The sequence below is a fragment of the Pseudochaenichthys georgianus genome, chromosome 17, assembly GCF_902827115.2.
Source record: "Pseudochaenichthys georgianus chromosome 17, fPseGeo1.2, whole genome shotgun sequence".
In the NCBI taxonomy this organism is placed as follows: domain Eukaryota; kingdom Metazoa; phylum Chordata; class Actinopteri; order Perciformes; family Channichthyidae; genus Pseudochaenichthys; species Pseudochaenichthys georgianus.
The window spans coordinates 27506676-27532250 of NC_047519.1; the positions used below are offsets into that span (position 1 = coordinate 27506676).

Here is a 25575-nt window from a genome sequence, read left to right on the forward strand (position 1 = left end):
TCCTACACCGATGAAGCATGGTCCAATCAGATCCCTGCTCTCCGCTCATCGCGTAGTGAGAATTGGCGTTTGAGGGTGGGGTGACTCAGCCGGAAAACTGCTTTTTTAACACCTTCTAACCTGCGGAGCGGAGTTCACTGGTGAGTCTAATTTGAGAAATTCCATGGTTCATTTGTTTAATACGTGCCACATGGTGTGCAGAGGCCAAAACCAGTGCATTTCTACGTGTCTGTCGCTGGTTCGCACGGTGATGTAGTCCAGGGTCAGGGCATATGTCGGCTGTCACTGTTCTGACTAACTGTTGGCAGGAGCAAAATTAGCTTGCTGTAAGTTCGCGGTTAGCTGAACAAGATGTACCACCGTCACTGTGAGCAACGTGCGCAGTGCAAAGACAGTCCTTTCTCATTTGCTATGCCATTTCACTGTGTAGTAGCCTTGCTTTCCAATCATCGCTTCTCCTTTAGCTGTCATTCCGGACAAGCAGCTGAGTTAGCTTCTTTCACGAGATTCACTGTCTGCAGCTAGCTGCTTCGTTACGGGGTTGCTTTATAAACAGTATTATTAAATTAACAATGCTGTCTCGTGCTTTCCTCAGTTAGAGCTTTTACTAAGCAGTGGCGTACACTGAAGAAGAGGGGGGAGCAGGGGCGGATCTAGACAAATATGCATGAGGGTGGCAGGAGATTTTGAGGGGTGGCATCCCCTGACAGAAGTATATGCTGATTTTAAATCGCAATCATATCAATCAATTAGGGGTGTAACGGTACACGTACCCGTACTGAAATTGTTCGGTACGGGCCCTTCGGTTCGGTACACGTGTGTACCGAACGAATATAGCATTAAACGTAAAAAATTGAGAACATGAACAACTTTCTGGAAGTAATCTATATCATTTAATTTCATTGGACGAGAGGCATACTATGAGAGCTGGTCACAGGAATGCGTTCAAATGTAGTCAGTAATTTGAGGAAATGGCGAACGCAGATAAAGTTGAGCTGAAAATCCTCCAGCATCATTGAAGTCTCCGGTTTCGGAATATTTTGGTTTCGCAGTTACGTACAAGGATGACGGACAAAGACAGGTGGACCGAACCAAAGCTGTTTGTCGGCATTGTTCAACTAACATTGGTTACGCGGCTGGCAATACATCACACTAATTTGAAAAGGCATCACCCGAATGTGAATATCACCGGTACCAAAAGACTGAAGTGCAAACCCAACTCCCACTAGCATGTAAGCCTCTACCACTCGCAGAAAGTTCAGACCGAGCCAAAGCTATTACAAAAGCCAAATATCCTTATGTTGCCATGTTAGCAAAGCGCTACCTGGCTGTATCTGCTGCCACTGTCCCTAGAGAGGGTGTTCTCCACAGCAGGAGACATTGTTAGTGCCAGCAGATCTGCCATTTCAGCAAGCAATGTGGACAAGTTCATCTTTCTTTAAACAACATGAAAATACAATGACAAGCAAGTCCTAATGTCAAGCTGGCTGCTTAGGTACTAGTACAGTTCAAATACAGATTATTTCAGTTCATTGAAATGCTGCACTTTAATGTTTATTTTACTATATTTTGTATTTATTTGAATACATTAGTCACAGTTTAATAATAATTAAAAAAAATATTTAATGTTTTGTGATAATTTTTTCTGCTGTACCGAAAACGTACCGAACCGAACTGTGACCTAAAAACAAGGTACGTACCGAACCGAAATGTTTGTGAACCGTTACACCCCTACAATCAATTTTAACTTGGAAAGCCACAATATTAATATTTTAAATCAATCACATAGGTGATATTATTGTGGCACATCAGTAAAGCCTTACATATAAGGTGGCAGATGTAATTTAATGAATTGAACAATAACTGAATGAGTTTGTCTCACTCTTAGACCAGCAGGGGTACCAAATCTATGCAGACTGCTGCAATAAGTACATTCATTAACTGTCTCATCGATGTTTGTCTGAATGAATATGATACTATAAACAATCATATTATTCCTATCACCTGTCAATCACTGTTAATAAATAATAATAATAATAATAATAATAGATTTAATTTGTTAGCGTTTTTACAGGTGCTCAAAGACGCTTTACAGATGTAGTGAAGAACTGTTATGATTCACATATTCATTTATTATTGAATAAACTATATTTTTTGGAGGAGTTAATGATGAATGTTCATCAAGATGCTTGCTCACCCTCCTTCAAATTTGAAAAACAAGTCATTATATCATTATTTATATACAGTTACAACCTTGACTTTACATCAGAAAGAACAAACATTAAAGAAGTGACTAACTGCATCAGTTAGGGTTAAAAAACGTGTATTCAGCTAAAACATCGCTGCAGTTATTATCCAGTGGAAGGTCCTTACCTACTGGCCTAGTTAAATCAAAGTGGTTACTTTCTGTTGGCTGGGCAGTGTAGTTTTACACACCATCTTATTTTACTTTCTCAGGACTTAAAACTGTTTTTTGGGGGCAGACCCCCACAAAGAAAAAAATATATACACGCATACAAGGTCATCATCTTAACAGTTTGTTATTCTCATCGAATCATCCGTGAGCAGAGCATCAAGTTGGCATGTCTATTACAGCTGAATGCAGCGATTACTATTTTGTTCAGCAAAACGCCTCAAAAACTTATTAAGATCAACAGCTGTAGTGCGTTTTGATTCAATGCTGAATACAGCCAAACTTGACATTCTCTTCTCTGTCATTGTAGACCGCAACTACCTCATTCCTTCAGTGCTTGGGTCCGAACGAAAGGCTTCTCGTTTTGCGCCGTTCCCCCGTTCAAGTGAATTCGCCACCAATCATATTTCCACTCTCGTGCCAGGACCGGGGGGTTACATGACGTGCATCTTGCGGTGCATTCACTTGCACTCGGACATTAGAGACTTTCTCTCATAAATGTCCGATGAGCCACAACTTTTCTTTCAAAACAAAGATGCCAACTGGGGTGGCAGCTGGGGTGGCAAGGCTATTGTTTAGGGTGGCAGTTGCCACCCTATGCCACCCCGGTAGATCCGCCCCTGGGGGGGAGACCATGGACCTCTTTTGTCTTGGGTGCAAAATTGCCCTTTTTTGATTGTACAAGGCAACTTTTATTAGACACATGTAGTATTTTAAGTAACTGCTTAAAATATGTGATATTTGAGATCTGTGCTCCATCCTTTTTGGTCCTCCCCACCCTCAGTTTGGTTATGAGGTTCCCCTGAAAGTGTTTGTGCACACCCCCTGACCCATTTAGTCAAATATTATGCTTCCTGAATAATAACCTAAAACACCTTGCAAACACACATTTTAACCTGCAAATCAGGACAACACTGAGACACTGATATTTTTTTAATATTGAGGGTGTGTCTTTTGGGTGGAGCTGCCCCCCCCCTCACCCACCCACTTGAGTAGCCAGTGCAAGAGAAAGCCTGCTGAGATATGAAGGGAGAGAGCAAACCAAGCTCTGTTTTTCCTCTAATGGAAAGATCTTATGTCCCAAAGGACCATTGATTTATTTATAATGTAGCCAGCATGCACAGAGACTGTACATCAAGCAACACAAACCTGAAGGAAACACAGCAGCTGTAACAGTTAGATGATACTGCTGTGTTCTAGTCTTTTACCCACTTGATTTATCCTAACTACCCAAACCTACTCTATTCCAAAGAATGCATCACCCCATATACATGTTAAGGACACTGTTTACAAAAATTACAGCATTGGACTTTACAAACCATTTAGCAGGCTTTTTATTTTATCATTTTCTTTACACCTGCATATAGTATAACTTCATATTTTCTATAGCTAAACAGTCCCGATACATTTAAGGTCATGTTCAGACAGGCATACACACCATAATTCATTTCAGACATGGGGTATTTGGGCAAAAAGGTGGAACCTGACTGGCTTTTTGCTGCAACATAGTGCAACGTCATCAAACCGTGTACTGCATTGACCAGTTAAATATGTTCCTAACATTCCTGATAGATTATTTTTCAGCCTGGTAAACTTCATAAACATTGTATTTGAAACCAGGTAGAGTTATGCCATCTAATAATAATAATTAATATTCTTGACTCAATACTGGGTTGTGATTGTATTTCCTATTCGGACCAGTAGGCCTACCTAAAACAAGGAAACTGTCAAACTGCTGTTTTAGTCTAACTGCCCGGAGAGATACAGTCTTTGGTTTTTCCTTTTTTTTTTATATAAATGCTAGCTTGTTGTTAAGAGTAAAACCCCTACATAAGTGTAAGCTAGTTGCAAACCCGTCCTTTGTCTGTGAGGGCATGTGTCGTCCATAGGGTCTACTATTTAAATACTTTAAATCTTAGGCTTCACAGTCTGACCATTTATTTTAAACAAGGCATGCATGCTCTGATGCACTTAAAGGTAGGTATGTAAGTTTGAGAAACCGGCTCGAGATACACTTTTTGTTATATTCCATGGAATGCTCTTAACATCCCGATAGCAATGAATATCTTAAGTGCTTTGACAAAAAATCCATAAAAAAACGTCATCTGTGGAAGCCGTAGCGCTGTAAAAAGCACAACCAATCATTTTAGCCGGCCCGGCTAAAGTAACTGCCTGTCAGCTTTCCATCTGTGCACAAACTTATCTCGTGCCCTCATTGGTCATGTGCACGTTTGTGTGTGTTGGAGGAGGGGCTCTGTGAGGAAGTGGCATATTTTCTCCGGTCGTGTATTTTCAAATTCTAGCGCACTCGAGCTGGTTTCTCAAACTTACATACCCCACCTTTAAGTGCCCATCAGACTGAAAAGTTCGTTTCAGTGACAGCCTCACACTAGCTTTGCCATCCATCTTATCAGTGAATTTGGAATGCAAATCCTGCTCATCTGAACAAGCACAGAGCCTTCGGACTTCCAGCTGCCACTCAAGTTGGACACAGGACACTGTCACTTGTTTGCTGCTTGCTGCCAGAGACAAAGCAGACCTCTGTGTATTCTCTCATCTAATTGTAAAGAGAACAATATGGATCATTTGTCACTGAACAGTCTGAAAAGGCCTGTAGCATTAATGTAGTAGAAGAACAGCACAGCATGCTTTGGTTCTTAGTGGAGACATGTGTCCACGCCACAGTTTGTTCAGTTAATGAGATTAGCACTTGCCTTTTGTTTGGCTCAGCAGGAATTCATCAAAAGACCAAACAGCGCTTTTTTTGACCCAGTAGAGTCAAAGGATCCCGTTTATTCGTACATGAAATATAACTACACGAGATATATATACCCATCATTCACCCCCTTGCAATGATTTCTTTCCCCAAGACTTTCAGATATTTAAACATAGCTTAAAGGCACACATATATTATATAAGGCTGATCTGTTGCAGTCAATCCATGGCACATGCATCCTCTTTGCTGACATGTGACTTTAAAGCTCCAGTGTGATTAGTTTAAGCTGAATAAATCATAGTGATTATGAAAATGATTGCCATCATTTCATAATAAAACACCCCTTGGAATTTGGAAAATGTTTTTAATGATTAACAGAATGCGACTTCATGAAGCTGTGGTTACACGTACAGTATGGAGAAAGGAAAATCACATTTACTGGTTCTTATAGATCCATTTAATGGTGACCATTGTTATTGGATCAAATAATCAGACTTCGTTGGACATTTATCTGAATTTTTTGACAGATTTAACAGATCAAGAGTGCGCTGTATGCTTTCTGTAAAAGCTAGTAAGTTGTAGAGAAAAAGTGACTTCAACTTTGGCCTGAGGGTGGCACCAGAGGAAGAGTTTTTAGTGAGCGCACAGATGGTGACCAAATGTTGAGAGTAAAAGGCATCCCTCACCCAACTTTAAAAGCAGGGATGGACAGTTTTGATTTGTAGTTGACATTTTGACTTAAAAAGTAACAGCTGGCACTGCATTTAGAGGTCGATGTGTACACTTTGGAAATAAATCTTTGATAATCATCATTGTTTAAAGATGTTTCCTTTCCTTTTGAGTATTTGAACCAAAAGATGCAAAATAAAATGTTCACACAAAGTGCTGCCTCGGCGTATGCCTACCTTTTGTTACATATCATACGCAACCCTTGCCCTATTGGTTTACACATCTAAAAAGACAGACTTCCAACTGTTTTATACACAATTATACCTCCGTTTTAAATCAGTTTGTTCACCAAGTTATTTTTCAATAAAGTTGTTTTATTTGTGAACTGCATATTGTTTTCGTCACAACAAGTGACTTGGCAGACTCTAGGACTGTTGTGGGGCTCATCCTGACCCAAACAACACAGGACAAACTGACACAAGTCAAGTATTGCCAAGAATGTTGACTCGGTACTGATAGTGGTGCTATCATTGTATTGATCTCAAAGTCTGTAACTGCATTTTCTTGACTGTCTTTGTTTTTACATTTTACTTAAAGGACTATCAGGGGGGAAAACTCAAGGCAGTAAAACTTAAGAGAATCAGAAATGCTGCACCATTCCCAGAGGCCCTTGCTGCCAGGGGCGAAGCTACAGTTGGAGGACATGTGATTGTCTGGACATGCTTCATGCATAGGATTCCTGTACAGAAACATCATAGCTATGTTGCTGAGAGCTGTCAGGGAGTTGCCTGTAACTTGTCACATCACTTTTCCATCATGCATATTCAATGGTTCCTTACCACTGATCGCTAACCATGTTTAGACTTGGATTGAGTGGACCTTTATTTATATAGAGATGTTTAAAATCAGATGTGTAATGATTTATGGGACATTTATGGGAATTGTTGGCGGTCTCACTATTTGACAAAAATATACATTTTATTTTCGAGTGAGCAAAATAAGTTGTAGTGGAGGATTGCCTTTAAATAAAGCACAAGACTCAAAACAAACAGTGTATTTTTCTCTACATTTTTTATAACTTAAAAATAGAATACATGTTATTATTTTTATTATAACTTTTGCATTATATATTTTTTAATTCAAACAATAACATGGTGTACAAAAAAAGAACAGAATTGGAGTACATTTGAAATGTCTAAGGATCTAATAGCTTCAGCCAATGTATCATTTTTAAGTTTTCAATAAGTCAAATACATTTCATCTGTATCAAATGATTCTGCTAAGGTATTTAATCATGAAGACATAAATGACATCTGCAGCAAAATGGAGAATTTTCTTAATGAGTTGTACATCAATCGTTGTTAGTATATCTCTTCAATTGTTTTCAAGATTTCTTTCTGAAAGTCAAAGCCAAAAGAAGAGCCATGGAAACCTCTCAGCCATTCAAAGAGGCGGCTCTGCGGTAAATACAAAACAAAAGCAGTGATTTACAATATAAAAACAACACAAACAGGAAATATCTGAGCAACCACAGCCTGCAACACAACCGCATGTGTGTTGAATTCAGATCTTTGTATAAATGACAAAGCATCTTGTTACTTTCCTACTGGATATTTAGAACCACATTTACATTATGATTACATCATTTATAGTCGATTCATTTGTTGGTTGACAGAAAATAGTTTGGCCACAATTTTAATAATAATTTAATTCTATGAGCCATTTATCACACACAATTATTTAGTAATGGTTCCAGCTAATCAAATGGGAATAATTGCTGTCTCGTTTGGTCAGTCCAAAGCCAGTCATTCAGTTAGATAAGATTTAAACAGAGAAAAGCAGGACATGTTCAGATTTGAGGGCATAAAAAAAGCATTGTGTGCTATTTTTGAATGAAAATTACTTTTACTGAAAATAATTGGCCGTTAGATTTATTTATTTTATATTTATTCATTAGATAGATGAACTCATTGTTAAAATCCTAAAGCGTTAAACAGCTGTTGAAAAAAGTTCCATATGGTTAGTAATTAGAACACTTCCATGTGTTGCAATCATTTAATCAGCACCACTTCTATCCATCTATTAGGATCTGCTTGTGTTTTCTGTTATATGTCTGTTGTTGTAATCCCATAATCACCTAAAGATTTGAAGGTGAAACTGGGTGGGCTGCATTTCCCTTTTGATCAGAACCATTATTGTCTGTGAGCCTTTATGAGCTGTCACTAAGTTGATCTGCATCTCCTAATCGGCAGGCATTGATCAGACCAGGGATAATGCTTTTTCTTTTTTGTTGGAAGCACTCAAACGATCAATATAATTTGGTTTACTGAAATACCCCACCATAAGGAACAGGCAGCCAACCCCATCAGTCACGTGGTACAGAGTGCAGCTACGTCATCAGGGCAGAGATTTGTGAAGAATAAGCAGACAGAGAGCAACGAGACCCGAAGGTGCGACAATTTCTTAGCATTTGCATCGTTTTTTGTTTCTTGGCCAGAGAGAGAACAGAGTATCTGTTCAACATTTTTAGAGACCCAATGCCCGGTCCCACCCAAGCCCTTTCCCCAAATGGAGAGAATAACAACGACATCGTCCCGGACAACGGAACCAACATCATTCCTTACAGGAAAAATACAGTGCGAGGAGAGCGCGCCTACAGGTAAATCAGTGTCATGAACCGCATTGTAATCTCATGTTTGATTTAAGGAAGATCATAAACACACTGCTGCAGATAGAAACCTGCATTCCGGCCTCCTCGTCGTGTGTTTGGATTTTTGCTTTGCACCCATCCGCTATTTCCCCCCTGTTGTTTCTCAGTCTCCTGTCATGTTAGCTTTCTGTATGTGGCGTAAATTAGGTTAGCTTCTTATGCTGGTCTGTAGCACCTATAAATATATTTGGAAGCCGTGTAATGGTGTGAAATATTATGGTGCGCAATGGCACTGGTACATTTTTGCAGGAGTGGATCGCTTATTACATGACAAGAATACACAGATCCGCCCCTGCTGCTGCTAGTATCTTCCAATCGTGAAATGACACAGCTAAATAATCATCCCTAATATCACGATTGGTGTGTAAACGGGGGTGCTTTCATGTGTAGGACCCCCCTACGCCCTGCTGCACGAGCCCGATCCCCCCCCTCCCGTGTTTGAATTAAGGCATCAGCCCAGCCCCGGTGTCGGCTGGCTATCCCTGCCGGGCTAACAAAGCATGCTAGCAGGCAGCACATACATCCGCTTTGTTGACATGACATCGGCTGGCCCACTTTCCTTCCTTCCTTCCCTCCTTCCCAGAGAAAAGCAGTCAGCCGAGGGTCTGCTCCTGCAGTGCTGCGATAACCTAACTTTAACGCTGAGGGGTTACTATTATTATTTCACTGCGTAGCCTAGTCTCGGATGGGATGTTGGATAGGGATGAGGATGATTTAGCATGATTTAACGCCATATCAGTCGCTGCCATAAACCAATGGAGAGGGGCGTTTTTAATGCAGCTGGTCTCTATCATTGAATTAAGATGAGAAATGGTCCATTTCTGTTTAAAGATTTCCAGAGGAATGCACACTTAAATGAATCTATGTGATGAGTATTACTGATTACCACGTACTTAATATATATGGAGTGTGCATGTTCAAGTCATTTGCTAAATGGGCTTTAAAGGACTGACCTTCACAATCATACCCTGCATTTTTGTAATGCAAAACACATGTTGAAATGCAACCTTCAAACAAGCTTTTGGTAAAACTAACACATTTATAGATTTTCTTGGCACGGTCAACACAATTGCTGGCCAAAATGGGTCGAGATGTTCTGGTGGTCTTTATTCTATTTGGCCTAGCTGATCAATGTTTCTGTCACAATGAAATTGTATGCATCAATTAATTGTGTTGTGGCCATGCTGTGTAGTGTAACTGCTTAATCTGTGGTTTAAGGAAATCCCGGATGCACTTTTTGGCACATGGTATCCGTTTGGTGTTTAGGCCTGAATATCCCTTGTTTAAGTGGGACAGGTTCCCTGGAAGCAAGCAAGTCAAATAACATCCCGACTAATCAAATGTTGGTACGGCTTCTCTTTAGCATGAAGGTAAAATCAGATTAAAGGCTCAAATTCAAAGAGGGCCTACAAGGACTCTTAAAACCTAGATGGCAAAGGTGATGCTAAAAATGTTCACAAAATATGCAGAATGCTATTTTAATTGACTGAAAATGAAGTAAAAAGAGATCCAAAGTAAGCAATTAAACGGACCTACTGACACATGTTTACCATAATGCAGTGAATGATTGGTTGTGTAGTTAATTATTGTATCATTAAAGTCTGTGAATATAGAATTGATTAAACGATCTGCAGAAAATCATCAGCAAAAATGTTGGTAATAATTAACTTAAGTCATGAGTAAAAGGCATATTTGATGCATTGCTTTTGTTTTTAAGTGTTGTTGTTTCTCTTTGGCAGTTGGGGGATGGCGGTCAACGTATATTCTACCTCAATAACCCAGGAGACTATGAGCAGGCATGACATCACTGCCTGGATTAACGACATGTTCTGCCTAAACTATACGAAAGTGGAGCAGCTCTCCTCAGGTAATTACACAATCACACACTTCTCTCTATCCTCTTCCCCCTTCTGCGCGTGTCAAAGAAGCTGTTTTGAGATCGCTTGCATGTTTTGCATCTTTTCCTGTAGAGCACATGGTTCAAATGAATCCGTGTAAGCTGGCACTTAAAGCAACCTGTGGAAGCATTCTGGTAGAGTCTATAAATAAATGTGTAGCCTGCTGTGTTCTCATGCTGTTACCAAGTAATCCAATTTCAATCAGTCTCTGCCTACAGAAACACAACACAAGCACTCCTTTTCTTTAGGTTTAAGCTACTTGATTGATGTAGATTACCTCTTATGTGCTCTCTTGTTGGGGTTGTGTGTGTTTTGTCTCATGGGTAAGCTGGTGACCTCTTTTTAAAGCAGATAAAGCTTTACCTGGCTTCTGCTACTGTTAGCCATGTTACCAAGATTCTACACTAATAGTAGGGTTGGGCCAGTGTAGAAATGTCTGAACTAGTTTGATATTAAAGGTGGGGTAGGTAAGTTTGAGAAACCGGCTCGAGATACACTTTTTGTTATATTCCATGGAATGGTCTTAACATCCCGATAGCAATTAATATCTTAAGTGCTTTGACAAAAATGACAAGTCATCTGCGCGTTCGTGTGTGTTGGAGGAGGGGCTCTGTAAGGAAGTGGCAGATTTTCTCCGGTTGTGTATTTTCAAATTCTAGCGATCTCGAGCCGGTTTCTCAAATGTACCTACCCCACCTTTAAGCCAATCGTTGTGACGCCATGGTACCGGTTGCTGATGTAAGCTATTTTTTTTTGTTGGGTAGCATAAAATCAAACTGGTTTAATGTTGTACACAAGACCTGACACGCAGAGTCGGAAATCAACCCAAGTTTAATTACTCATTTCTTTTTAAGGAAACGGGGTCATTGATAGAAAAGGCTCCCGTTTTGTTCCCCTTTTATCCGAGTGGATTTTTGTCGTGCAAAGGAAGGCACAATGAACCTTGGCCTATATCTGGACTCTAGTCTTCTAATTTTCAAGCCAGGGATTATGTAATCAACCAACATTTTCTTCCATCTCTAGGAGCTGCCTACTGCCAGTTCATGGATCTGCTCTTCCCTGGCTGCATCAGTCTTAAGAAGGTCAAGTTCCAAGCTAAATTGGAGCACGAGTACATTCACAACTTCAAACTGTTACAGGCATCCTTCAAACGGATGAATGTGGATAAGGTGAGTCCTCCTAAACGTTCTCCTTTCAATCTTTTCTCCACACTTTGTGTTTTCAGTGAATTACATCAGTTTGTATTTTCCTTCCCCCTTTGATTCAGATTATTCCTGTGGAGAAATTGGTCAAAGGCAGATTTCAGGACAACCTTGATTTCGTCCAGTGGTTTAAGAAGTTCTTCGATGCCAATTACGACGGCAAAGAATACGACCCAGTTGCAGCCAGACAGGGTCAGGATGCCCTCCCCCCTCCTGACCCCGGTGAGCAGATCTTCAACCTGCCAAAGAAGTCCCTCCATGCAGCCAGCTCTCCTACTGCAGGTAAGCTTCAAATGCACATCTTCGTCTATGCAACTATATGTTAAATGTTTGCAGACAAAGGGGCATGTTTTCATATTTATATACCTGACCTGTAGTATTTTTGATTGTTATGTTTAAGTTCTTCCAAGGTCAGATTTGATTATTTACTTATCTGCTGTAGGAGCGTCAAGGTCGAGTTCAACAACCCCCAAGTCCTCCACACCAACATCCCGACCCTCGTCAGCCAAAAAGATCCCTGCTGTGGCAACATCGACTCCTGCCAAAGGAGAGAAAGAACTGGAAGCACAGGTCACACATCTTACCGAGCAGGTATGTTCATGGAAAGCTTAATTCTGATAGTTAGACATCAAGTTCACTACCATTGTGAGACTGGAAACCAACACTCAGATCCCCAAATTCTTCTTGTTTTTCAAATGATTGGATGTGATCAGGAGAGGAGAACATTTAAAAGACTAAAAAAGAAGACACTAAAGGACCCTTTTCACCCCATTTATCTTTTTAAATATACTTCCTTCTCACAAAATACGAAGAGGCATTAAGTGTAGAACATGTCCTCTGCTGGCCACTTGGCAGGTTAAATAAATGCAATAAGGCGGACGATCTACTGTGTCATTAAATGTTGCTGCTAATTTCTATACAGCCGCTTTGGTCTTATCTACACTATTCTTTACGGTTGGATTTTATTTCAACCATTTATTAACTTTTTTTATGATTTTCTAAAAATATGGATGTTACCTATTTGTTTACACCTTGTTTAATGGATTATGTGCTTCATGGAGGAGTTGCTTTACTATTATCTCACTAGGACACATTTTAAAAAACAATAATAAGATAGTGGTACAGTTTTAATTGATTAAATTGACTACTCTGGTTACATGTGACTTGCCATTTGAGACAACTTGTATCAAAAACAATGTAACATGTAAGGTTGTACAATGTACAAAGGGTTCACTTGTATTGATTAACTTACAGAGAATTATCGCCTGAATTAGCATTGAAAAAATAAATAATGCATTTTAATTATAGGTAATTATAAACTAAAGTGTTTTTATCTAGGTTTTCAATGCAAATGTTTATCAGAATGAAATGCGGATCTAGTTGATTTAGTATCCGCTTACCTGTTGCCTTCTGCCTCTCATCCACATTGTGTGTGTTTTTATATTGATGCTAAAAAAGAATGTGAAATGTTTTTGTTGTAGATGAACACATTAAAATCGGCACTGGAAGGAGTGGAGAAGGAGAGGGATTACTACTTCAGCAAGCTGCGAGAGGTGGAGCTGCTGTGCCAGGACCAGGGAGAAGAAAACGCCCCGTTTGTGGATCGACTAATGGAAGTCCTCTACTCTACTGACGAGCAGGTCAGTCTGAGACCTTTGATAGATCTGAACAGGATTCAGGAAACCTTCATTTTCACTGACTCTTATAAGATTTTGCAGCGGAGAATACCGGGGAAATGTTTCCTGGTGGTTAAATCACGTGAATGTTAGTGTGTGGTTAAAAGAGATAAGAAGTCTTTCTTATAAATCACATGTTAGACATCATGAGCATAATTCAGCCGAGGTGGGGGACTCGAGTCACATGACTTGACTCCAGTCAGATATATGGACTTGAGACTTGCTTGACTAACATTGATAAAAGACTTGACTTGACTTTGACTTGGTATTCATGATTTTAGACTTGACTTGGGACAGATGACTCGAAAGGACTTTACTTTTTAAAATTAAATATTTGCATTTGTCTTTGTATTGTACGGAGCCCCTAAAGGCCAAGAAAAAAGATACTGTATCTCTTTCGCACGAGAAAGTTACCGGAGCGCCGAGTAGGAAGTGGAGCACACAGGAGACAACCGTTTCATTGCAGACTGTTGTGTTTATGTGGGGAAATGGCAGTGCATACATTATTTTAGATATATTTCGAACCCGGACTCTCATTCACTTCATGCAATCGCTACAGCACCAGGAGGCAGTGGGACGTGTAACTCCGCCTCTGAGAAGTGCAGCACCAGCGTACAAAGAGCTGTGCCTTTTACACAACGCCTTCACTGTGTTTACTTTCATTAGAACAGCTAAAGAGCGTCATTTTAACCACACACACACACACACACACACACACACACACACACACACACACACACACACACACACACACACACACACACACACACACACACACACACACACACACACACACACACACACACACACACACACACACACACACACACACACACACACACACACACACACACACACACACACACACACACACACACACCTCTACACACATCGAACTGTCCGATTAATCCCCCTATTACTCGTTTTATGAAGGAGATGTCCGGTCACCAAGGCATGATGTGTGTGTGTGTTTGTGCTCTGCTCTGTGTGTGTGTGTTTGGTGTGTGTCCGACAACGGCATTTGTTTTAAAATTACCATGAACAGTAATTTACACACATCTAGCCAACTCCATATGTATATGTGGGTGTTCCAAAATGAAAGACATGTGTTTATGCTTAATGTCGCACTGTCTGCACACACACACACACACACACACACACACACACACACACACACACACACACACACACACACACACACACACACACACACACACACACACACACACACACACACACACACACACACACACACACACACACACACACACACACACACACACACACACACACACACACACACACACACACACACACAAACAACATCACGCGCCCTGTTACATACACTATTCCGTTGTATTGGCTTTGATGCAATATTTGTTTGCGCACAGACACAGTTAGGAAAACAATGAGACCGTGTCATATGGGAGCACCTTAGACAGACCATGGAGAAATGCTGTGACCCTGCTGGAGGGGAGCCAGGGCAGGAGGCTTAACATGTTGATGTTAAATGTTTGTGTTGTACTCCTGTTTTCACTTTAGAGCCCTTTAGAACTAGGGTTATAATTTCAGAGCCCCACTCTCCATTGCTGTTTGTGTTGAAAATAAAACTAAACTTTTCATAACCACAATATTTTAACTGATTTAAATGCGGAAACTGGGCTTATTCATCAGAATTTCCTATGACTTGTGACTTGCTTGACCTGAGCAATGACTTGACTTGCTTGACTCTCACCACAGTGACTTGGGTCTTGCTTGAGACTTGTAGGTTAAGACTTGAGACTAGCTCATGACTTGCTCATGACTTGCACATGTATGACTTACTCCCACCTCTGTAATTCAGTAACACTGGTATTAAGCTTTCTATGTTCCCCCCTGGTTTTTTTTTAGGAGGGAGCAGAGCTGGCCGAGGCTGACGGACAGGAAGTGGACCAGCGAGTCCACGAGGAGGCGCCAGATGATCAGAAGGAGGAGCAGGATGAATACTGACCGCCATCGCTCCTCCCATCAGTTACATCCCTCCTTTTTTTCATATGTGAGAACTGTTAAAGGATTTCAATTTTTTCCTCATGGTTTATCCTTTTTGTTCTCTCCAAGACTTGAGCACATGAAGCAACTTCCTGAATAGAAGCACCATCACAGTTTTTTTATTTTTTTTTATCCTTCTGCTCACTGTTCGATGTTTTTTGTGACTTTTGTTGAACTGCTGTGGCAGGTTGTTGGTGACGACCTCCACCAGCAGAACGAGCTCAGACCATCACAGAAGTTTCCTGAGGACTCTGTGTGTGGAAAAGCAATTCAAATCCTACAGTGCTCGTGATAAAATGCTTAATCTTAGACAGGTAACTGTTACCTGTCAGTGCAAGTGTTAACTTCCCAGCTTCTGTCCTTTTTTATTTACATTTTGTTTTTTTATTTTGCATATCAACAATATTAACCACATGAATGCAATAAGCAAAGCCCTAAAAGGGCTCATAGTAGCTCTTATTTAACCTCCTTCCATATGTTGCACTGACATTTGACTCTATATTGGACAATCTGTCCATAGACCCTCACCATATTTATTATTATTATTTGTATTAAGCCTTAGAAATGGTATGAGATTCTGCATTGCATCCTCGTGAAGGAGGACAATACAATTTAAGAATTGTGAATAAAATGTAGTAACGCCATCTTATGATTGTCAATTATCCTCACATATTGCCACATTTCAGATAATCAGTGTGCTCAACATTGTTTTATTCACGCCATACCCGTTGGTTTGGTGATAGTTAACTTGGTATGCCATAAACGTAGAGAAGGAAGAAAACGTTATTGTGGATTAGTCTTATTATGATGCATTTTTTAAGTTTCGAACCTCGGCTGGAACTTGTGGTCTGTTCAGATTTTTTTTTTAACCACAGGTCTTAGGGAGAGTCTGTTCACTGAGCAATTTGCCATGCTATATTCCAGTAAGTACATTGTATACCCTTTCTTAATATTTCATTAACTAATATTGAACTGGGCAGTGCACCATAATGCTTTAGTTATATATTATTGTGTAAAGGAAAAGGAATGTAAACATGTACTGTCAAAAATTAATGAATGGTAAATGTTTTTTTTTCATGTCCCACTCATGATGCATTCCCCAAAAACTGTGTTGCATGTTTGCATTTTATTTGTGAATAACTTGACCTGCTTTTTACATATTTAATAAAAAACAAGGTATGTTACAGTAAGTGAGCTTTTTGTATGTTTAACCTGCTATTTGAAAGATGTTGAGATTCGGATGGATTTGCTGTAATAAAATCACGTTTTAAGTCAATGGGAGTGTTGTCATGTAGCTCCAGAAACAGCAACTAGCAGATAAATCGTAGTTGTATTAGTTTGATGAAGTCTGTATCTATTTACCAGTACCACAGTGTGAACATACTGTTTACTGCTTTTACTAAGTAAAAGTGCAAAAGCATAATCAGGAAAAATATAACGGGTAAAGGTACTCATTATGATGAGAGATATATGTAACGAGCGTAAGTATAGCTAATTGTGCATACTTTATATGCAAATGTTTAGATATTTCTTGAGCATAGTCATTTTCTGTTTTTTTAATATTTCGAAGGTAATGTTTCTGGACTTAAAGTATTCAAAGTAAAGTACAAACACAACACAACTCAAGTGATGTTAAATACATTTTAAATATTAAATTGTTTAACAGTAAGTAGTAGTGACATTAAAGCTGTCAGATACATTTTGTAATTTAGTGAAAGAAAATAAATAAATGTCCCTCTCTAAATGTAAGGGAGTGAAAGTACAAAGTGTACAAGCAGAAAATAAGACAACACAACTGAGAAGATAAAAACAATTCAACATTTGAAGACAGATGCACATAAGACACTACAATTATACACAATTTAATAAATGAAAATGAAAAGCTATCGTAAAATATAGATATGGATTAAATAAATGATAACTACATAAAATAACAATTCAATATAATACCATTTTAACTCTCTCTCTCTCTCTCTCTCTCTCTCTCTCTCTCTCTCTCTCTCTCTCTCTCTCTCTCTCTCTCTCTCTCTCTCTCTCTCTCTCTCTCTCTCTCTCTCTCTCTCTCTCTCTCTCTCTCTCTCTCTCTCTCTCTCTCTCTCTCTCACACACACACACTGCGTGCGGACCATGCTGTTGAATAATCAAACACACCCCTCTCTGGATTGAGCAACACAGTGCTGTTAGTAAATTTGCAAACCAGTGAGTTAGCAAACACCGGTAAAGCGCTATTGCACAAAGATGGGTTAATTAAATAGATACTATTCGACTACGTTGTTTTGACACATGCATAAACGGCAGCTGTTGCTTAAAGTTACTTTATTTTGTCGTCATGGCTTCCAGAAAGGTAAGAAACCTGCTAACTAGGTAGCTAAATTGCTAGCCCGATTATGCTAACTTTAAGCTACATGCTAGTTAGCTTTGACAACTATCTATCTCTGCCCGCCCCCAGCTGAGTGCAGTTTACCTGTCACTCATGAATCAAGTGGTTTATATATTCTTCATTATCACAACGACAAACCAATGTTGTAATTTAATGTGAAAACTTGATGTATGTCAACACAAGCTAAGTCAGAGCTTTCGACCCAGTTGTTGCATTTAGTGATGAGAACGTATTCTGACCGTCCCCGTCTTTCCTCTTTGTTCATTGTGTGTAGCGTAAAAGGCACTACAAGGATATAAAGCGTGTCTTCTTTCCTGATGATGTCGAAAAAGGTTTGCAAAAATTGGACAAAGAGCCACGATCCCATTCATCTGCGTCTTCTGCCAAGAGCTGGGAGAAGTGTGGAGACAGTTTTCTGGACTCTCCGGGCATGAAGGTGGAAAAAGATGCACCATGACATGACTGAAACACATAATACTCACATCACCAATTATTATCTATTATTCTCCAGTTTATTTAACATTGTTGATGGTGTTATTACTTATTATTATTATTATTATTATTTGTTGCAGAACCTCAAGTCATCAGGAAGAAAACTGTCTGATATAAAAAAGATGGCTCAGTCCTCTGCTTTAGGTAATTTGTTGTTAAGTTCGAGTGTATTTTCTAATACTTTAGGGGCTTTGCAATATCTTGATATTTTATCATCACTTTAAACATCGGCATAGTCATTCATGATACAAATTATTCTTATTTACTGTCACAGTAATCATAAAATCACATTATATTCAATGTACGTTTGGACTGAACAATTCAATTTATTGTTTTGTCTCACCACAATTTACCAATCTGGCCAAATAGTGTATGTTGTCATGTTTATCATCAGATCTAACAATAGGAAGAAAACCGAGATAAGGCCGTTTGGGGACATTCACTTCTATCTTTAATCTTCCACCTCTTGACACAATTTAATGTTGAGATGTTTTCCTTCTTTTGTTTTGATAAATAAATACAAGACAGCCTTTTGAGAAAGTGATACAGTTTAATCTCAAACAATACCTTTGATTCCTTCTATCTATTCCACAAAGGAATATCAATTGTTGTATTGCTTTATTTGGTGTGGGGAATGTAGCCATTAAGCTCTGTATATATGTCTCTTTGGCTTTATTTGTTGACATCAAACAGACATCGCCTTATCTTTTCTCTCTCTTGTGTTTGTCCAGTGCAGACCAGGGCTGACCCCTGCAATGAGGACCCGGTGCACATTGCATGGAGCTCCAGTGACGGAGACCAGTCTGATGACGAGACGCAGGATCAACAACAACAGCGTCCTCGGAGACCGGCGAGACCCACAGCTCCAATCCAGTCTTACACAAGAGCGCTGCGCATGCTCAGCACTGATAAAGGTACGTCTGTTGTGACTTTCTGAGTCATGGCAGGTAAACCATAGGCAGTGCTAGTTTTCTTAACAAAAACTGTGACTAATACTGTCCGTCAGCAACCTTTTTTCCATGACTAAGATGAGACGATGATTAGACAAATGTCATTCAATCCTAACTGCAACTACATCAACATGCATTGGGTGGCCATGAACGAATAGGCATTGCTATAGGCCCATCTTTATAACCCCAAAAAGAGGGGACAAGATACTCCCGACTGTTTTCTTTTTAAATGCAGTAGTTTTGTGTCCTGTGCTGCAATGTATTACAAAAAACACTTTACTAAACACTATACTTACAATTAAATGCAAGAATTATAGTGCTCTAAAACTTAAACACCTTAATAAAAGCAAACAGATTAAGGTTGACTAAATATGAGCAACATATTTTACTGAGAAATATTACTTATATTTGTTTGTATCTATCTGTGAGTTCAGCTTATACTACTCTACTGCAGAATGGTAAAGATATTATCAACATTAAAAAGAATAACTTATTCCAAATTGTCTAACTATTCCTCCAACTCATCGTCCAGTTACTGGCATTTTCCAGAGTTTGCTCAGTTATATCTCTCACAGGCTCCGCCCTCTACTGGACTCTATGGGTACTCTCTTACCCCGCAAGCATTCTCCCACTGAGACTTCTATAGATGTGATTATGCTTCTTGCCACTGCACAAATGGCCTTCTGTATTTATATTTGAATTGTATGTTTTTTTGTTTAATGCCTTTGTTTTATGTTGAAACTTGTTGTGTGCCGTGTTGGTCAGGACTCCCTGGAAGAAGAGATCTTGTATCTCAATGGGACATTCCTGGATAAATAAAGGATAAATAAATAGACATAGCTGGCCCTGGGCGGGCCTACCTGAATGCGCGCGCATCACACCGTATAAAAGGAGGCCTCGCCTCCTGACTATCATCCTTTTCTCTTCAGCAAGCGGAAGTGTTTTCACGGAGCTTAGAAAGACGGAAAATTTAGAGTAATGGAGTCAGTTCTTGACCACAGGACCTGCCCGAAATGTCCAAACCTGATCGCGGGAGCGGATCCACACCCCTGCTGTTTTTTGTGTATGGGGCCTAACCACGCTGTGAGCGGTATGGGCCCGACGCCGGCATGCTCAGCCTGCCAGATGCTTCCTCGGCTCATGCGTGAGCATCGTGGGCAGCATTTCCTGTTAGCAGAGGCTCTGCAGGAGGAGGTGGAGGATTCGGATCTCGACGTTGTCGAGATGGGCGAGTCAGGAGAGGAGGAAGTGCCGTTCCGATTCTCCCTTCCGTGGGGCCAGACAACTCCGATTCCGGAGGAGGACGACGAGGACGCCTCGGTGTCGGGAGGTCCGACTCTCAGGTCTGCACGTGTGGATTTCCCAGCGGTGATGACCCTGGCAGCAGAGCGCGTAGGCCTACCGCTCCCACCACCGCTGCCACCGAGGCCTATAAGCCGCCTGTGACAGGGGTTTTACGGCCCGGTGCATCCAGCGCAACCAACCTTCGTTTCGCCCCAACTGCCTGATATATGGCGGTGTGTGGAGGCGACATGGCAGCAGCCATTCAAGACGAAGGCCCCAGTAGCCGCTATGGCAGGCATCATCAAGGTGGAGGGCCGCTCGGACACAGCGTGTGCGGGGGTGCCCCCCCTTGATGAGAGCCTGGCGGCCCATCTGCGTCTGCGGGCGGCTGGTTGGGCGGAGGGTAAGCGACCCCTGCCCCCGCTGCCCCGGGACCGAGACACTCTGGAATATCTGGACAAGATGTTCAAGCTCGGTACGCAGATGGCGGCTGCAGCCAATAATCTCGGCGTGTTGGGCGTCTCCCTGATCACCCCTCAGGCAGCCGCCCCCGCCCTCCTGTCACAAGATGGGAGCGATTATCTGGACCACGCTATAGGTCAGATGAATAATCTGATTCATGGCGTGGCCGCTGCAGCAGGGCGGGTGATTTCCTTGGCCACAGTGGCGTCTCGTCACGTGTGGTTGGGACTCACTGCCCTATCTAGAAAAGACCGAGAAGATCTCCTCGGAGCCCCCGTGTCCACGGAGGGGCTCTTTGGGTCAATCTCCTCGGTCACTCAGTGCTTCAGCCGGCTGGAGGAAGAAAGGGTCCAGCTTAGCAAGATGCTACCGCTGGCCCCGCCTCCGGCCCCGCTACGCGCTCCTCCACGCGTTTCCATGCAGGCGAGGGAGCGCAGTGCGACAGTGAAGCGGAGGGAGAGGCGCCGGCACGGGGGTCCCGTAGCTGCGGCGCCCTCCACCTCTACGGCCCATCACGTGGTACCGGCATATCGGCAGCCACGGGGAAGGGCTGCCCGACCTCGGCAGGCTCATCAGCAGCAGAGAGCGGCCGGGTGGGGTGCGCCGTCTGCCCGAAGCTGACTGGCGGGGGAAGGTAGCGTCTCGGCGGGGGGAGGAAATCTCTTCGCCCGGGACTCGAGGGTGAATCCCGCCTCCTCCCTATTCGATGCACAGATTCCTTTGAAAAAATTTAAAAATAAAGAAAAAGTTGATCTGTATCCAAGTCTAAGTGTCCTTTGTTTCCACAATGCTACACTTACACATGATGTCTGTACAGATTCCCCACTCGCCGCCCCAGCCATAGCTCCTGTAAGGGAGGAGGCTAGTGGGAGTGCGCAGATGAGAGTGATGAAACGTAAAAAAAGCTATCGTAATGTTATACGGGTACAGAGGCATTATGGCCGGCATATTGCTGTTGGGGAACACAACCTGGGGTTAAGACTCCAATTAATGCAGGTTACCAGAGTTGCATTATGGCAGCGCCCGCACTCATAGAAGAGCGCGTGGCGGTGCGTTCAGGGACCTGCACTACTCCTATGAGGACTCCGATTAATGATGTTCACCGTAAGGGTGAAAACAGCATTTTGAGGGAGCGCGCGCTCACACATGAGCGTGCGGCGGTGCGTTTAGGGTCCTCAGTAAATAATCGGCCCTTTCTGTGTCGACCCTCCATGGGCGAATCTTCCCTTCACGGGGAGTTTTGCGGCGGGACGGGTCGCCAGAGAGTACCACAGCTTTATAGCTGCGGCCCCACCACAGCTGAGTGCATGCCCTTTAACACAGTGTTATGGGGAATGGAAACTCAGCTGTGTACTATCAAAGTGGATGGACAGGACGCTGAAACGGGGCTATTCACTCCAGTTCTGCAGCGTCCCACCCCCTTTTATGGGCATGCGAGAGGTGAAGCTATCCTCTCGAGAGGGGATGAGTTTCCTCTCAGCAGAGATTCAGGCTTGGGTGCAGAAACAGGCTGTGTCTGTTGTGCATCCTCAGCACAGGGAAGAGGGTCTTTATTCCATATACTTCCTGGTTCCCAAGAAGACAGGGGAATTCAGACCTATTCTAGATCTCCGCGGCCTGAATCGCCACATTTCCCGCAGGAAATTCTGCATGATAACTATGAAACAGTTACTGGGGCTGGTGCAGCCAGGCGATTGGTTCACCACCATCGACCTGAAAGACGCGTACTTTCATGTAGAAATTGCTCCAAAGCACAGAAAGTATCTGTGTTTTGCCTTCCAGGGAATAGCCTACGAGTACAACAGGCTGCCGTTCGGCTATTCCCTATCCCCACGCACATTCAGCAAATGTGTGGCCACAGCGCTTCAACCGCTGCGCGCACACCTCATGAGAGTTTTCTTTTACATAGACGACCTCATAGTCATGGCTGGGTCACGGGAACAGGCAATGTTTTGCACAGCACAATTGATCACACACCTAACCAGATTAGGCTTTGCGATCAATTGGAAAAAGAGCACCCCCATACCTCACCAATGGGCGTTGTATTTGGGTGTGGTGCTCGATGCAGGCACGTTGCGTGCCACCCTGTCAGAGAGCAGACGTGCGTCCCTTCTTCAGGGGGTACGCAGACTGCGACAGGGGGCAACAGTGACAGCTTTTACTGTCATGCAGACGCTGGGTCTCATGGCGGCTGCTCACATGATGGTCCCGTTAGGGTTACTACATATGCGCCGCCTGCAGAGGTGGTTCTCCAGCCTGCGCTTGGATCCCAAGAGGCACAAGTGGCGGCTGGTGACCATACCCCCCTCAGTGAGGGGCAACCTCCGGTTTTGGGGGTCCCCGGATCACCTCCGGAGGGGGTCTCCACTGGGACGGGTGACCTCCTACATCACAGTGTTCACGGATGCATCCGGAACAGGATGGGGAGGGAACTGCCTGAAGAGGGCTATAGGTGGGCGCTGGGCTCTAACAGAGTCTCGACACAGCAATCTCCTAGAGCTACGGGCGGTAGTGTTAGTCCTCTGGCATTTCAGGCCCCTAATTCAGGGGGAACATGTAATGGTCAGGAGCGACAACAGCACCACAGTGGCTTATATCAACAAGCAGGGCGGAGTTCGATCCGCCGCCTTGTTGACCACAGCGGAGGAACTGTGGTTATGGGCTTCAGAGGTGGTGTTATCTCTGAGAGCCCTCCATATCCCGGGACTGGAGAACGGGGGAGCCGACCTCATGTCGAGGGGCGGCCCCCTGCCAGGCGAGTGAGTGCTTCACCCGAAGGTGGTGAAGCAGATCTGGGCCCAGTTCGGGAGAGCGGAAGTGGATCTGTTCGCCATGCCGGCGAAACAGCCACTGTGCCCTGTGGTTCTCCGTGGCTCGGAGCGACGACCCACCCTTGGGGGTGGACGCGTTTGCACACGAGCCATGGCCAAGGAAGCTGCTATACGCCTTTCCACCGCTGCGTCTCATTCTCCCCCTCCTGAGGACATGTCGGGCTCTTTCTCCTCGTCTGTACTTGCGGGGGCAACACAGGACTGGTAGGGGGGAGGGGGGTTGTGGGTCAGTTGGCATCTGACCCCCTCCCCGGACGTAATGCGCCTTCGCTGTTCTCGGGCCTTCGGAGGGTCCCGGGAGGGGTGGAGGTGGCGCACTGGGCTCTTACAGGGCTGGAGGGCTGCTCTCCTCCTGCCGAGAGCAGGAGGGGGGGGAGCCCTCCACACTTTAGTCCACACACTCGGCACGGGGTCAGTGTTTGAGTGTGGGGCAGGGGCTCTGGCTCTCTCCCTGTTATCCTTAGGGATTCAGGGAGGCAGGCGTGTAGTAAGCCCTTTCAAGGCCGAGGGGGCTCTCCCCATCCAGGGTGGGGGGGTCCCCCGGCACTGTTTTTTGAGCACACTTTTTGCGAGGTAAGCGCAGCAGGGTGTGCTCTGTCAGCCACAGCCCAGATTTCTCCTCGGTTACAACCGGGTTAAAGGAGAAGGTGGGGCAGCAGCTGCTGACCATGATAGTCGGTCAGGGGCAGTAGGGTGGAATATTGTTGGACGACAGTGCGCGTATACATCGCGGCTCCACCCACTGTACCCATAGAGTCCAGTAGAGGGCGGAGCCTGTGAGAGATATAACGTCGGGTTACGTAGTGTAACCCTTGTTATATTGGCACAGGCGGAGCCCTCTACTCGGGGCACTGTCTGTCCTATTCCGCTCGCTGAAGAGAGGTGTAGGATGATAGTCAGGAGGCGAGGCCTCCTTTTATACGGTGTGATGCGCGCACATTCAGGTAGGCCCGCCCAGGGCCGGCTACGTCTATAGAAGTCTCAGTGGGAGAATGCTTGCGGGGTAAGAGAGTACCCATAGAGTCCAGTAGAGGGCTCCGCCTGTGCTAATATAACAAGGGTTACACTACGTAACCCGACGTTATCATGTAGTTGACTCAGCTTTTGTCCTTTGAACACATGTTGTCCACTTGATAACAACTTCTGTGCACTGATAGGCAGTGAGATTTTATCGAAAACCCCAGACTTGTCTGATAAGTAAACATTGAGTCAGGATCGGTTTGTCAAACCTGTTGTTTTCATTTATAGTATTATTTTCTTTCTTTAGATGACCTTCCTGTTATCGACACAGACACTGATCTGGAAGAATCCGAGGAAGAAGTTGAGAAGGACAGCGGGCAACAAATCTCAGACTGTGAATCAGAGTCCTTTGAGGAAAAACCTGAGGATTTACCTCTTAACCCTTCAAATGTGAGTGAACTAAAGTCATACTGATACATTGCCTCAGATACCACATTTAACACATTCCTCAAAGGTGTCATACACACTAGATGGCGCCACACAACCACTTAACCTCCACATATATTTTTTAGCCCAGTGTATGTTTCTAAATGAAAGTGCTCAGTTTACTACCAATGCATGCAGTTATCCTTAAATGTTAGTTTTCCTATAGTCCAATGCGACACCACATGATATTTTGTGTTTTCTAAACCGAATGAGCTTTACCATTAGTTGTGGCTAACATAGCATGGAAGCACATGTTTGAATATAACCTAAAAGAACATCTCAAGTTATTCATTTTTATTTGGAGTCATCAATTCCAGTTTTGACCTATATTTGTTTGATTGTTTAGAGTTAAATTATAACCATTACACCACTAGGTGGAGTATTGAAAACCTGTTCCTAAAAGGACCTTGCAGGCTTG

General features: G+C 42.9%; 2 protein-coding genes across 5 annotated transcripts in view; both read left to right on the top strand.

The window, feature by feature from the left end:
• Positions 1–32: 32 nt before the first annotated feature.
• On the top strand, positions 33–16588 carry mapre2 (microtubule-associated protein, RP/EB family, member 2). 2 transcript variants are annotated; one of them, XM_034104448.2, is made up of 7 exons: positions 33–140; positions 10248–10375; positions 11430–11575; positions 11674–11890; positions 12051–12199; positions 13090–13248; positions 15175–16588. In XM_034104448.2, exons 2-7 carry the CDS (start codon positions 10255–10257, stop codon positions 15271–15273), a joined length of 891 nt encoding a protein of 296 aa, XP_033960339.1. In that variant the 5' UTR covers positions 33–140; positions 10248–10254; the 3' UTR covers positions 15274–16588. The 2 variants fall into 2 exon arrangements, with proteins under 2 accessions (XP_033960339.1, XP_033960338.1); XM_034104447.2 differs by lacking the exon at positions 33–140 and adding an exon at positions 8164–8457.
• Positions 16589–17460: 872 nt separating this feature from the next.
• Positions 17461–25575, top strand: part of spidr (scaffold protein involved in DNA repair) — a 50771-nt gene continuing 42656 nt past the window's right edge. For 2 of the 3 annotated variants that reach the window (XM_034105212.2, XM_034105214.2), the window contains exons 1-5: positions 17461–17656; positions 17967–18128; positions 18265–18328; positions 18916–19098; positions 24979–25121. In XM_034105212.2, the coding sequence (XP_033961103.1) occupies positions 17642–17656; positions 17967–18128; positions 18265–18328; positions 18916–19098; positions 24979–25121 (567 nt within the window). In that variant the 5' untranslated portion in view covers positions 17461–17641. The remainder of the gene's footprint in view (positions 17657–17966; positions 18129–18264; positions 18329–18915; positions 19099–24978; positions 25122–25575) is intronic. The other variant, XM_034105213.2, reaches the window with a different exon arrangement.